General features: G+C 37.7%; 1 protein-coding gene across 4 annotated transcripts in view; it reads left to right on the top strand.

Annotated features, from left to right (window-relative positions):
- Positions 1–12,709, top strand: part of CPQ (carboxypeptidase Q) — a 163,767-nt gene that overhangs the window by 122,308 nt on the left and 28,750 nt on the right. For all 4 annotated transcript variants that reach the window (XM_055800301.1, XM_055800300.1, XM_027777711.2 and 1 more), the window contains one exon: positions 5,074–5,275. In XM_055800301.1, the coding sequence (XP_055656276.1) occupies positions 5,074–5,275 (202 nt within the window). The remainder of the gene's footprint in view (positions 1–5,073; positions 5,276–12,709) is intronic.

The raw sequence follows: 12,709 nt of genomic DNA, 5'->3' as shown, positions 1-12,709 counted from the left end.
GTTAACATTTCACATCTTACCCAGCTGAGAACCTAAAAGCATTCTGCTTAAAACCAGGAAATATTAACAATGTTTGTGCTGTGATAATTTCTAAGGTGTGGCCAATTTATTTTCATCTATTTTTAACTGAAAGTTACAAAAGTACTCATTTGCTTATAGAAAGAGTGAAAGATGTAAACCACAATTTTTAATTTTGGCAGTTGCCTGTTTTCAGATGAAAACCTACAATCTTTCAAAAAAGGACAGCAGTGGGATAGTCATTCAGAGTCATAACGTTTTGATACTCTTGTATTTGAGCAGCAAAAGCTTAAGTTATGGAACATTTTCCAGGAAGAACGCTTCTTTTTGGTATTCCTTTTTGTCAAAAAAAATACCTCCCAAGACAAGGCTTCAGGTAACCTGGTGCATACCTTCCTTAGCCTGCTGCTGTCTTCAGAGCGGTCTGCTTTTTCTTGTCTGTCATCCCAGAGAACTTACAATACTGAATGGTCATCTCTGTGAGTGCTGGCCAGTGGTTGCAGAGGAAACAGTAGCGGTATTGTACAAGACAGGACATGCTAGTAGTATGTTTTTACTATGTGAAATGTGAAAAAATACATGACCAAATCCTGCTCCAGGACTATTGAAGTTGCTGGGGTTTTTGTCATTGGCTTCTCAGAGGTCAGAACTCTATAGCTCTGATAGAGAACAAGACATAAAATCTGGACTTTTTTACAGACCGCTTTCCTACAAAATGTGGCAGAAAAATATTTCATCTTTTGACAAAAGCATGAGCCCTTTACCCATACCTTTTCATCTATCAAAAATTGTGCTAATCTTCAGCTTTACAGCAGCTTTATCCCATATAATGATGGGGTAATTTACAGAAATGTATAACTCAGTGTTCCTGATTTTCCCTGTGTTCATTTGAAAAGAGTGTGAGCCGTATGATCATGCTTGTGGCTGGTGGTTATTATGACTTGATGCTGGCGCATCTCTGCTTCCTAACAGCTGTTTTGGTGTTTTTTCTCTAGTTTCCATTTATGCTGTTTTGCTTCATTAAATAATCTTGAACCTAAACAGCAACTCAAAATTACACTACCCCATGTTTATATATTATTAAATGCTTAGAGGATATTATTTATTTTTTTCTTTTCCAGCTGTCACATGCACTTAGGTGTTTCTGGTGTTTTCTCTTGTCTTTCCTGTAGTCTCAGGTGCCACCATGACAAAGCTGGGTGTTGATTTAAATACACTTCTTGTACTGCAAGTGGGATGACCATCATTTCACCTTAAGTTCTGCAACATGGCTGTCACCGTCATATACTTGAATCCCAACTGCTCTGAGTCAAATACTGGAATGCAAGAATATAAGTATTGGTGTTTCCTAAAGTTAACTGTAAATCACAAACAGAAAGCTGAAAATGCACTGTCAGATTAACTAATGTCCCTTATCACTGGAACAAATTAACCGTTAGTCAAGAACAGTGCTTTGCCGTTATAAACTTCAGTATTTTCCATGTAAAGTGGCGATTTTTCTCAGTGGAATAAAAAAACCCCAAATCAGTAAATGAACTATTGGACAAGTAATAACATTCTATTTTAAATAGCACCAAATTGCTGAAGGCTTTTAGGACAGCTGTTCTCTCCCTTGTCCTTTCAGGTATCTCACAGCTTTTGCTGGGTAAGAGGAATTGCCATCAGCCATCAGCAACTCAATAGATTAGTCATGAGATGTTGAAAATTCCCGTAATTTTGAAAATAATCTTAAAATTCTTTGCTTTGCAGCTCCACACCAGAATCTAAGTGGAGTCTGATGAATTTGAGTGCACTAGTTTAACATTTGGTAAGAATTAACAGTTGGGATTTTGACTAAGTAGCTACCTGTAGGGTAGGGTGTACCTCCTTGGAATTCCTGTGTCTGCGCTAGATGGGACAGGTGTCCTGTCAATAGGAGTACCAGTCGTGCATGTTGCAAGGGTTTGTTTTCTTGAATGAAAAGATTTTGCTGTAATTTCATGTTTTCAAGTGTTTGCCTTAGAGATGAGAAGCACATATTTTTAGTTTTGCTTAGAAGAGATAAAAATAGATTGTTTATAGAGAAAACAGAAATAAAAGGAATTAAAATAAAGAAATTAAACCCAGAAGTATTGGCAAGGATTGTGCCTATTTGCATATTCAGTGAAAATAGCAAGCTATAGAAAGCCAATTTTCCCATGCAGTATTTATTGCAATATTTCATTTTAAAAGTGCAGTTGAACAGCTGAACATGATAAGATAAAGAGACGTGACCTCTTCTGCGGCTGAGTCATAGGAGGATAAAGGATAAAAGCCCATTGTGATGCTCAGAGAATTAGGCAGCAGGTTAACATCAACAAGTTTTAATTTTCTGGTATGTACTAAGAGAAGTGGCACAGCAAATGGGATTCCTTTCTGAAAAAATTGCGTACTGCATTTAAAATACTTCTCTAAATGATAAATTCACTGTGAGGAATGAATGAGGGAAAATGGAGGAAACAGCTGAGACTGCAGTTACTTAATGAAATCTTACTGGTTTGTTGTGCTGTTCCCTTGAATTAGTCAAGGGAGCAATGTATGGTCTCACCTCACCTTGCTAAGTGGCAGCTATTCCTGCACCATAGAGATCAAAGGACAACACAGCACCTTCCCTATAGCATATTTTCCAGTACATACTTCTTTCTGTGTAAGTAGAAACACCAATATATATGTATAAAAATGGGTGTGGTGAAACCAACCTAACTCCCTTTTTTAAGATTGCAACTTCCAAACTTGACAGTGAATGTTTTATAATTAATCCTATCTTCTAGTGGACAAAATAGGGCAAAAGCTTTCTCAAGGACAGATGGTACTTCAAGTAGTTGGGACCTATTTCTTTTTTGTCCCCCAATGAGTCTAATTTCTCTCCCCAGGGCATCCTGTTTTCATGCCACTCTAGCACGTTCTCAGAGCTGAACAGCTTTCTTACAGAGCAAAAATATGGTGTAATGTATCGTGGGTGGTTTGTTTCCTCAGTTTCATATTAAAAACACATGCAAACATTTATGTGAGAAAACACAGCTGAAGACTGCAGTAATGCTGCTATACTAGCAGTTTATGAAGTTTTGGAACTTAGGAATTCTGTTCTTCAGGGCGGTAGGTGAGATATCTTCTCAGTATCTGTACTGTTTCCGTGCTTGCTTTTCTCACCTTGTTGCCCTGAATAGTCCTTTCCACTTGCCTTATCACTCCTACTTACTGCAGCTTCTCTAAAAATGAGCAGAAGTCCTGCTTTGAAGACTCAGCCAAAGGGGCCGTTTCTGAGTGTTGTGGTATTTATGCAGAGCTCACCATAACTTAAGTTAGCTTTCATTGGCAATTCACCACCAAAACATGTATTGTCTTCCCTAAGTCTTGCTCCCTGAGCTTGTGATGTAAAGATTTACATTTGAGACACTTACTGTTGTAGCTGTGACTTTGAAGCATCATTGGTCCCTTTTACCATGCAGTATGCTTTTCTTGATCTGCTTCTCTCCCACTGTGTTCAGAGGATCCATGGACACAATTTCATGTTAAGACTCATGACCTGTAATACTGCTTTTGATGATAGGCCTAGACACCACATATATCCTAATTATTTACATTTAGTCTTTTACAAACTGAAGATTATTTTCATTGTATAAAAATAGCAATTGCCAATTTGGTGACAATATTGGTTATTTCCACCTTGATTTCCAGTAGTTGGATGGGTGGATAGGTAGATTGGTTATTTTAAGGTTACTTCATTGTATGCAAAGATTTTGTATGGAATTTTTTAAATGCTGGATGTATTTCTAAGTTAGAAATGAATACCCTCTGGTATGTTAGAACTTGTTTCACCCAAAGAGAAAAGTTTTGGGAAATTAGAGTATAAAATGCAGTTCTTGGCAAATTCTTTAAAGAATTTCTGAAAACTTATGTGAATATCACATTCACAGCCACCTGTAGTTCATATTTAGTTTTACATCCAGAAAAATGTGAAAGAATTCTTTACTGATTTGTGGGCTTATATAAGCTGTTAGTGACATGGATCTGTTACTCACCAATATCACATATCTCTTGTAATGATTTTCGTGTAATAACCCATGACAGCCATAATATTCTGGAATGAGATCTGGGTATAGGAGTAAAAACTGCATGGACTTCTCTTAGTCACGTTCAAGAGTCTGAAATACAGGGGTTTTTTCTGCCTGACCTGTCCATGAACTGTTTTGTGTTGTGAAAAAGTTGTGTGCCTCTCAAAAAAAGTGAGACTTCCCTTCATGTAAAGTCCCTAAGTATTTTATTCCAATTAAACCTTTGTGACTGAGTGTTTGGGGCATATGGGAAGCAAATAAATGGCTCTGGATTCTAATTTTTTATTCTTTTAGCAAAAAAGAATCTTTAGTGCACTTGAAAAGCACATTATTATTATGCCATTTGTACACAAAATCTTAAAATTTCATGTTTCCTGTAAGGGCTTACCTTGGACAACCTCCCTTAAAACAGACATTATTCCTTCAGGTCAGGAGCAACCTTGGTATTTCAGACCAACCAAAGTCAGGGTTGACTACATGGTATATTGAAAATAATGTGTTTCTGAAGAGGCAGCAGCTGTTTTTTTAAAGGGAATGGCCTTCACAATCTAAGCGAGCTTTGAATACCTCTAATTTTAAAGTCAACCAGGCTGCATACCCTCCCCCCAGCGACAGAATTTCTGAGTTTCAGGTCTGAGAAGAAAGTGAGAGCTACAAGTAAAAACTGAAATACGGTGGTAATAGCTTGCCTTTCTGGGTGACACTTCAGAATTCTTAAAGCAAGTATTTGGGGACAGCAGGCCAGTCATGTTGTGACTCCTATGGAATATTCACGCCTCAGAACTGAACTTGAACTATTTCAGTGTTCTCATACAGAAAGATTAGGTCACTTCATTTATGCTTATACACATACAACCACAGAAAGCATTTCTCTGCTTCTTAACAGATTTGTTACAGTTTGCTCACACTGACATCTAGAATCCAGTATATGGTGCCAAAAATATCAATCACAAAACAGTATCTTCTTTCCTTACACGTTTAGGAAAATATATCCAACTTTGATATCGTCATGGAGTCTGATGAGGGCACCTTCAAGCCATCTGGACTGGGATTTACTGGCAGTGCTAAAGCTCGGGACATTGTGAAAGAGATCATGACTCTGCTGCAGCCCATCAATGTTACAGATGTTTATGACAGCGCAGATGGAACAGACATTGACTACTGGATGAGAGACGGGGTGCCCGGTGAGCATGCTTTACAGATGACACTGCTCCTTCCATGCAGTGGCACATCAGATGGGTGGTCTGGTGTTTTGAAAACAGTGAGAAATGCTTTCCCTCAAGGAGTAACATTCACTGTAGGTGAAATGTGGAAGTGCTAAAAGGTGACCAACAGAAATAGGACATAATGTGCGTTTGAGCTGCAGTTTAATAATGGTATAGATTATACGTAGCATAACATGCCTAAAATCGTCTTTTCAGCTTTAAGGATTTATAATAATTAATCCCAGACTGGTGGTTTATAAATAGTAAACTAAGGCAGAGAAGAATTCTCCAATGTAAAAGAAGTATTTTTTAATTTTTATTATTATTATTATTTTTACTTTGAAATACAGGGCTTTTTCTTTCTGTTTTATATGCTGAAGAAACAATGTTTTTAGAGGCATAACATTTAAAAGGTTATGGGGCATTAACATGTGCTAAAGGGGGAAAATTATGCAAAGTTTGAAATTATTTGAGAGGGGTTTTTGCGTATTGTATTTGGCTCCCAGTGAGGAGCAGCTTGTTGGCAAAGAGGATTGCAGGCTGCAAGAGAGATCCACTGCTGGCAGCCCTCTGGTGCAGGAGACCCCACACTAGCACGGGGGCTTGCAGAGCACAAGAGTCCCAGTTAAAGGCCAGCTTGGGTGAAGCCTTAGTTAATTTCCATGGTAGTTTCCACACTTGAATAATAGTAGAAATAAAAGTTTCATAACACTGATATTTAAAAAATTATGATCGGTTTTAAAATTTTAAGGTTCTTTTTCTCTGGTGTTTTATGACTGGAGTAGACTGGCGCATCGCTCATGCTAGTTTTACTAGTAGCTACTATATGCTTAGAATCTCTTACTATTTTATTAACTGCCTTGTCTTTTACCTGGTCTTGTGGAAGATGCAGTGAGTCACAGAATATATGCTTCTTATTTATGGTCAGAACCCTTTGATTCTCACTCACCTGGGTGTACAAAGTTACTATAAAGTTGCCTGCCTAGATAAATAAATGGGTGTCTAATTTTCAAAGCAAAATATCTGTGCTGGGCAAGAAGTATGGATGAATGGATGTTGTTAAACAGCCAGGGATTCATCTACAGCTGGTGTGCTGCTTTCTGGGTGAGGTGCGTGTGGTTCAGTGCAATGTCATACAGCTGTGACATTGGGTGCACTCAGGTACCTAGGTGTCTGCAGGTGCATCTTTCTGTGGGTGCATCTTACATGAGTGTTAGGGCCGTGTGCTCAGTTGAGTTGAGAGACCATAAGAACTGTTGAGAGACTGTAGCCGTGCATCATCCTTCAGAATTTCAGACCAACATATCTGTTTTGTAGCTGGAATATGAGAACTCACCACTCAGCCTGTGTTTAGAAAATGTGAATGTATCAGAATTATTTCCTAGGTAAAGTGTTGGGAGCACTTACAGATGATCCTCAGGGGCTTCCATTGTGCTTCCCATCTTGGTGTGACAGACTATGGAAGAGGGAAAAATTTAACACTCAAATGTCTTGTTTTCAGTTGATACGTGAGTGGTGCTTGTGATGGCAGTGTGTAATGAGCTCTTGTACACCAGTTTTCATCAGCTGAGGTGCACCTGGAACATAAACAGCTACAGCTTGCCGTGGTCCTCTTGATTCACCAGGACTACATGTGTAAAGTACACTCAGAAGAAGCAAGGCAGAAATGGGAGCCCTCTCCCATAGCCACCCATACTCCTCAGAAGCCATAAACTATGAAAAGTATCATAAACTACAAGCTCAACCTTGGGAAAACATAAATACACAAGAACTGAGACCTCAGTTTTTAAATAAGTCTGATCTGCTTTCCTATTAAAAATTTGGCACATTAATTGATGGTGGGGGTTTTTTTCTGTCTGAAGCTTTGGTTCATTTAACTTCCCGTTAAGCAAATAACAAAGTGTTCTTGCAGCATAAAGGAACAGCGATTCTTTTTTTCCCCATTGAGCCCCAGTGGGAAGGAATTAGCTCCACTAAAAGAATTTTGGCTGTACCAGGGAGAAGTCTGAGACATCTTGTAATCTTCATGCCTTGTCCCCAGTATCCTCACTGCTCGAATGAGCCCTTATGGTATATAATAACATTGGAACAAACTGAACACACTGTAACAGCTTTTATAATTTGGTCCAATTTAAACAAGCAGTCAAGTGTTGACACTTCATCAATTTTATTTAAATATTTTCTTGAAAATACACTTGGTGGCTTTGTTTCTGCAACAGTGAGAGAAAATAGGGTTTACTTCTTGAACAGTAAGAATGGTTTCTGACATAATTTCTCTAGAATTTTTCTCCTTTTTAGTGTTAAACAGATTCTGGGATTCACCTTTTTAGATGCTATTAAAATTCTGTTCCTCCTGCTCCTTTCGGTCTGAAAGGTCCACAGAGGGCAACGGCATGTGTGTTCTCAGAGCTGTTCATAGCTGCTCCTGAGACAGGCGAAATGTCTCAGGCTCCTTATTCTCTGCTGTTTCCAGTATGTTTATTTTTAATGGGCAGGCAATTACATGCTATTTGTAAAGTTACTTAAACATATCTGCAAGAAAACAGCAGTGACTATACTGAGATTTTAGGATGAGGGAGGCCAGGAGAGTTCAGAGTGCTTTGTGAACCATTGACTGAAGCTTAACTAATAACTCTAAACACGAGCAAAGTGATCTGCACCAAACAGGAGTTTAGTGCTTTGTGATTGCCAAGTATTAGAAATATTTTCATCAGTGGCCTTTACATTGGATTATTTTGAGAACAGTTCAGCCCAGCAGTGAGGAATGTCTGTAGCTGTGTTTTTCTAGTGATAGCCAGTTTTCAGCTACTGAAAATATTTGTGTAACATTCGGTTTGCTTTTTCATGAAGCATAAATCAAGTGAAATGAGGTTTTTGTGGTGTCGTATTTTATCCTGTGGTTTTATAGTTTGAGGTGACCATTGGTCGTAAGACTGCTCCTTTATTAATTATGCAATTATCTTCCTCAGCTTTCTTTTTAAGCGTTCAATTACGTATTTGTTTTTAGTTAGGGATACATCTAAACTGTGTCACATAAATTTGTTCCTTTTCAACAGTAAGTTCTAGTCAAGTTTGGCCAAGATTTGCAAATACAGGTTGGTTGGGTTTGTTTGCTTTCTTTGCGTGCTTTTCCACAACAGGCTTCTTCAGTATCTGAAAGGGTTAAAAAAACCCTTAAGCAAGCCCTGTTATACCAGCACTCAGGTATTTTTGTTGAAAAAGCAAGGTATCTGATGATCACAAGGATGCTTTGAACATGATTTAAACTAGTACCTAAGGTAATAGCACCGGGGGTCGAGTCAGCCTTCCCTGCAAACCTTCAGAAAGTAAAAAAGGCAAACAAAGTGATTATATTTGTATTATGGTATCCAGTGAACATTAATTCAGCTTTAGATGTTAGGGAAGAGGAAAACAGGTGCTGTCCTATTTTTGCAGAGGGAAGGCTGCTTGGAGACAGTATTTCCAGGAGAGATGGTTCAGGGATGCTCCTTTCTGCTGCATTCGTCAGGGAGGTTATCTGTTGCTGCAGTGCTTATGATGGGAACACTTTCTGTTAGGAACTGAGCTGTATTTGAGATCAAGCTGACCCAGGACATCAAACAACTCCCCAAAGGCATGTGGCAACTCTTATTTAAAATTCAACCAGTGACCTAAAGGTGAAGCTCCTTTTTTACAGTGTCACTCTGAACCTTGATGGTTGGTTGTGTCTTTCTGTCTCCACACTGATGGTGTCTTGCTTTTTTGTTACATTAGACAAGAGGAGGAATTATTCTTCCAGAAACTAATAAACCAGTAGTTCATCTAACTTTAATGTTTCTTCAGAAATCAAAAATTCATTTGCTAACCCAATCTATTAGTAATTTTCTCAGAGGTGGCAAACAAATACTATCATATATCATTTCTCTCATTTTTATATTTTCATAGTGCTTATTTATTACCTTCCTTTAAAATAAGATGTATTTTGGCCTTAGACACCAGGCTTTGACATGCATTATTTCCTTTCTTATTACAAAAGAAGTTAAATCCTTCAGTTCCATTCCTTTTCTGGTGCATGCTCCCCCCTTATCCCTCTGTCCCCATCATCCTTTGTAGCACCAAACTCCAGTATGAGCCTGCCAGCATGCTTGAGCCAAGCCTGATCCTCTGCTCAGTGTCAGCCATGTGAAATGGGAAAACTCCCTGACTTGAGGTTGCCACCTGGGCATGAAAAATTGGATAAAAACTCTATTTCCCATAAGTGGGTCATCTGTTCGGAAGTGATACTCGTGATACTCCACTGTGATGCATGAGGCATTGCACCTCAGTGTACCTGTTTTATACTGTCCACAGGCTTGGGCAGACTCTTTGGATCCAGTTTCTAAGCCTCTTTTTATTGCCAAAAGAATAAAAACTGTAAAGAAAAAGAGGAAAAATCAGATTCACAAGGTTTAGGACTTCACAGGCCGAAGCTGAAAAGGCTTTGCCTTGATTGCGCACAGGTAAGGGATATTGCACTTGACAAAGACCTTCTCACAAGATGAGGGAGAGAGAAAAAGTTTTCCTTAAAAATAGACATTAAACTTGATTTTCTCACTTTAATATGTCACATTTGTGTGATTTGTGATCTCAGACTATTAGTGTACGGTATCATGTGGAGAGCCTTAGTTATTTGACTGACTAACACAAGTGAAATATCTCCTGCTCACCCATGGAGCAGAAAGTTGGACAAAACTTCTGAACACTACTGACAGAACTACCTTTATAGATCGTGTTATAAGTACTTCGATAATTTTAGTTACTCCAGAGGTGCTACATTTTTGTACTTTCTGAGTTCTCACTGCTGTGGACATACGTTGAAGCACACTGCCAGCACCAGCCAATATGGGGCTGATTTATGTTTTTTGTGGATGTGAGGTGTAAGGGCCTTATGGTATACACCTATGTCTTGCCTGAGTCTTGATCTCAATACATCTGAGATAATACCAGCACTGTTGTGTGATAATTAGGATTTGTATTGTATTGTTTTTTCCTTTTTCCTTTATTCCTTTCCTTTTAAATATCTCATCATTCCAAAGTAAATATAGTGAATGAGTATGTTCCACTGCAGAAGTCAAATTTTCTGCAACTTGGGAGGTATTAAATTAAACCAGTATGCTAAGAGAACAGTTATAATTGCTTAGCACTTAGAGAACCTGCTGTAAGTGCTACAGCTATTAGAAACATTTAAAATCTTTATTGCAGAAGGAACTGTGTGTATTAATCTGTAAAATAATTCATCTATGCACTAATTTATCATTGTTCCATAAAAATAGGCTTTTGAAACTAGAAATTATTCTAGAGTAATAAATCTAATATGCTGCAACTTTTTATGAAGGTGGATGCCTTAAAAGGCTCATAGTTTAACATAATATCTTTTATTAGCCTTTCATATGAACTCTTTTGCTTTTAATAAAGTTGTTAAAGTCTTTGAGACTAATCATTTAATGAAAGGAGTAGTCTGTAAATTATGGTATGTTTTCTTATTAATTGTGATATTTGACTACCAGACAAGTTTGACCATGCTTTACATAAAATTCCTTTCGCCTTTGTTCTACTTGGGCTGGAGTCTTGTTTTGGCATATTAGAGTATGGGGCTACTTCTAATAATCAACAGGAAACACCAGAACTGCAGATTTTTTTATTTCATTTAGACTAGACACAGATCATGTAAATATTGAGCTAGGATAGTACTGTTGGGGAGAGGGATGGAGTTGGGTGATTAGACACAGTGCCTGAATGCAAATTTTACTGGTAGCTTTAAGAGGGCTTCTGTATTTCTCATTAGGACATTCTCATTAGGACATGTACATGTCTAATGCAAGGGGACAGGGTGGTTTTGTCAAGGCAAGAAGAATGTGTTATCTTTGGGGCAAAATAATTCATGACTGTAGCAAATACTTCATAAGTGCTCATCCACATTATTTTGATAAAAATGAAGACTACTTCTGAATGAACTTGCTGAAGTCTGCCTTCACTATGGGCACCCACTCTTTGGTAGTATGTTTTAATACTGCAGGAAGACTTGAAAGTCTAGAAATCATCATACCTTACAGTGAGAAATGGGAGATGTTAAATCTCTCTCTGTTTATGCAAAACTGTGTTAAGTGTTGACTCAACTGCAGCATACATATTAGGCTGGGAAGAGATTTGTCTAATTACAGCACATTTCTCATTGTTTTAAAAAATAGTCCATTAACAATTGAGTCTACCTGAGTCTAAACAAATGCAAAGTGGAAGAAAGCAAACACCTTCTTCCAATAAGGTTAGTGAGCTACAGAAACACCTTGCAGACTTGGTGGATTCTCCATAATTTTGAATGTGCAAAACAGCACTTGGGTGTCCTCCAAAAAGTAAATGGTAATTCAAGCAGGAGGGCTGGGCAATATGCAATAGATAAAAGGTGAGGGGGTTTTGCCATGTGTTATTCAGAAGGTGTGATTAGATGGTAATGGATCTTGCTGGCCTTAAAACATCTGTGAATCTGCCAGTAAATATTACAAGCATTTTCCGTAATGAAATGTCTCCTTCCCCATTTAAGACTCACCCATTTCAAACAGCCTAGGTTTTTGACTATCAAAAGCTCATGTCTTTGGTTTTTACAACATTTAGATAATCCTAATGACAATTAAAAAACCAGAACTATTGTTAACTTGCCAATCCCAGAGGAAATTTGAACTGTGAAACCAAAAATATTTGCAAAACACTATCATACATTGCTGAGCAGCTTGAATTTCTTGTTGTATTCCTGGTTTTTCTCTTTTCTTCAGTATCTCATGCAGTTTATTTGACAATGTTTTCTTGGTGGTCACGAGCTAAGTGGTCACAAGCTAAGAATCACAGCACATGGATTAAGCAGCTGATACTACATAGCGCTTAAATTTGTCTTTCAAAAACCTGACGCAAGGCAGATTTAGAATAATCTTGTATGAATATTGTAATAAATTAGTTTGATGCACTGACATTCTGATTGGCTATTAGAATCCTAGAAGAAGTAAAATTGTTGAAGTGCATTCAACACTGCACAAATACTAAATAAACTTATTAATCTAGTAATGAAAACTTAAATTAAGATGTTTAAAATAAAATCATAAATTCTAATGATTCTTGCCCTTTTTGTCTAGTGGATTTCTTTCCCTTAAAGATACTTTGTCACTGTTCATTCTGTGAATATCAGTAAGGTTGAATTTTTTCCTTACTTTTGGATGCTTACTCTTCAAAAAATTATGAGGTAGATTGGTGTAAAAGACTCTGTTATTAAATAGGTTCCTTCTGTAAGCACACAAAAATCCTAAACATATCAAAAACCATCAATAAAATATCTCCTGTCACTCACCTTGTTAGTAGGAGAATATGTTCCGTCTCAGAGAAGAAACACTGAAAATATCTAACTGAGAA

The sequence above is a fragment of the Falco peregrinus genome, chromosome 3 (assembly GCF_023634155.1).
Source record: "Falco peregrinus isolate bFalPer1 chromosome 3, bFalPer1.pri, whole genome shotgun sequence".
In the NCBI taxonomy this organism is placed as follows: domain Eukaryota; kingdom Metazoa; phylum Chordata; class Aves; order Falconiformes; family Falconidae; genus Falco; species Falco peregrinus.
The sequence above is the reverse complement of the archived record's forward strand: the minus strand, read 5'-3'. Positions and strand labels throughout refer to the sequence as shown.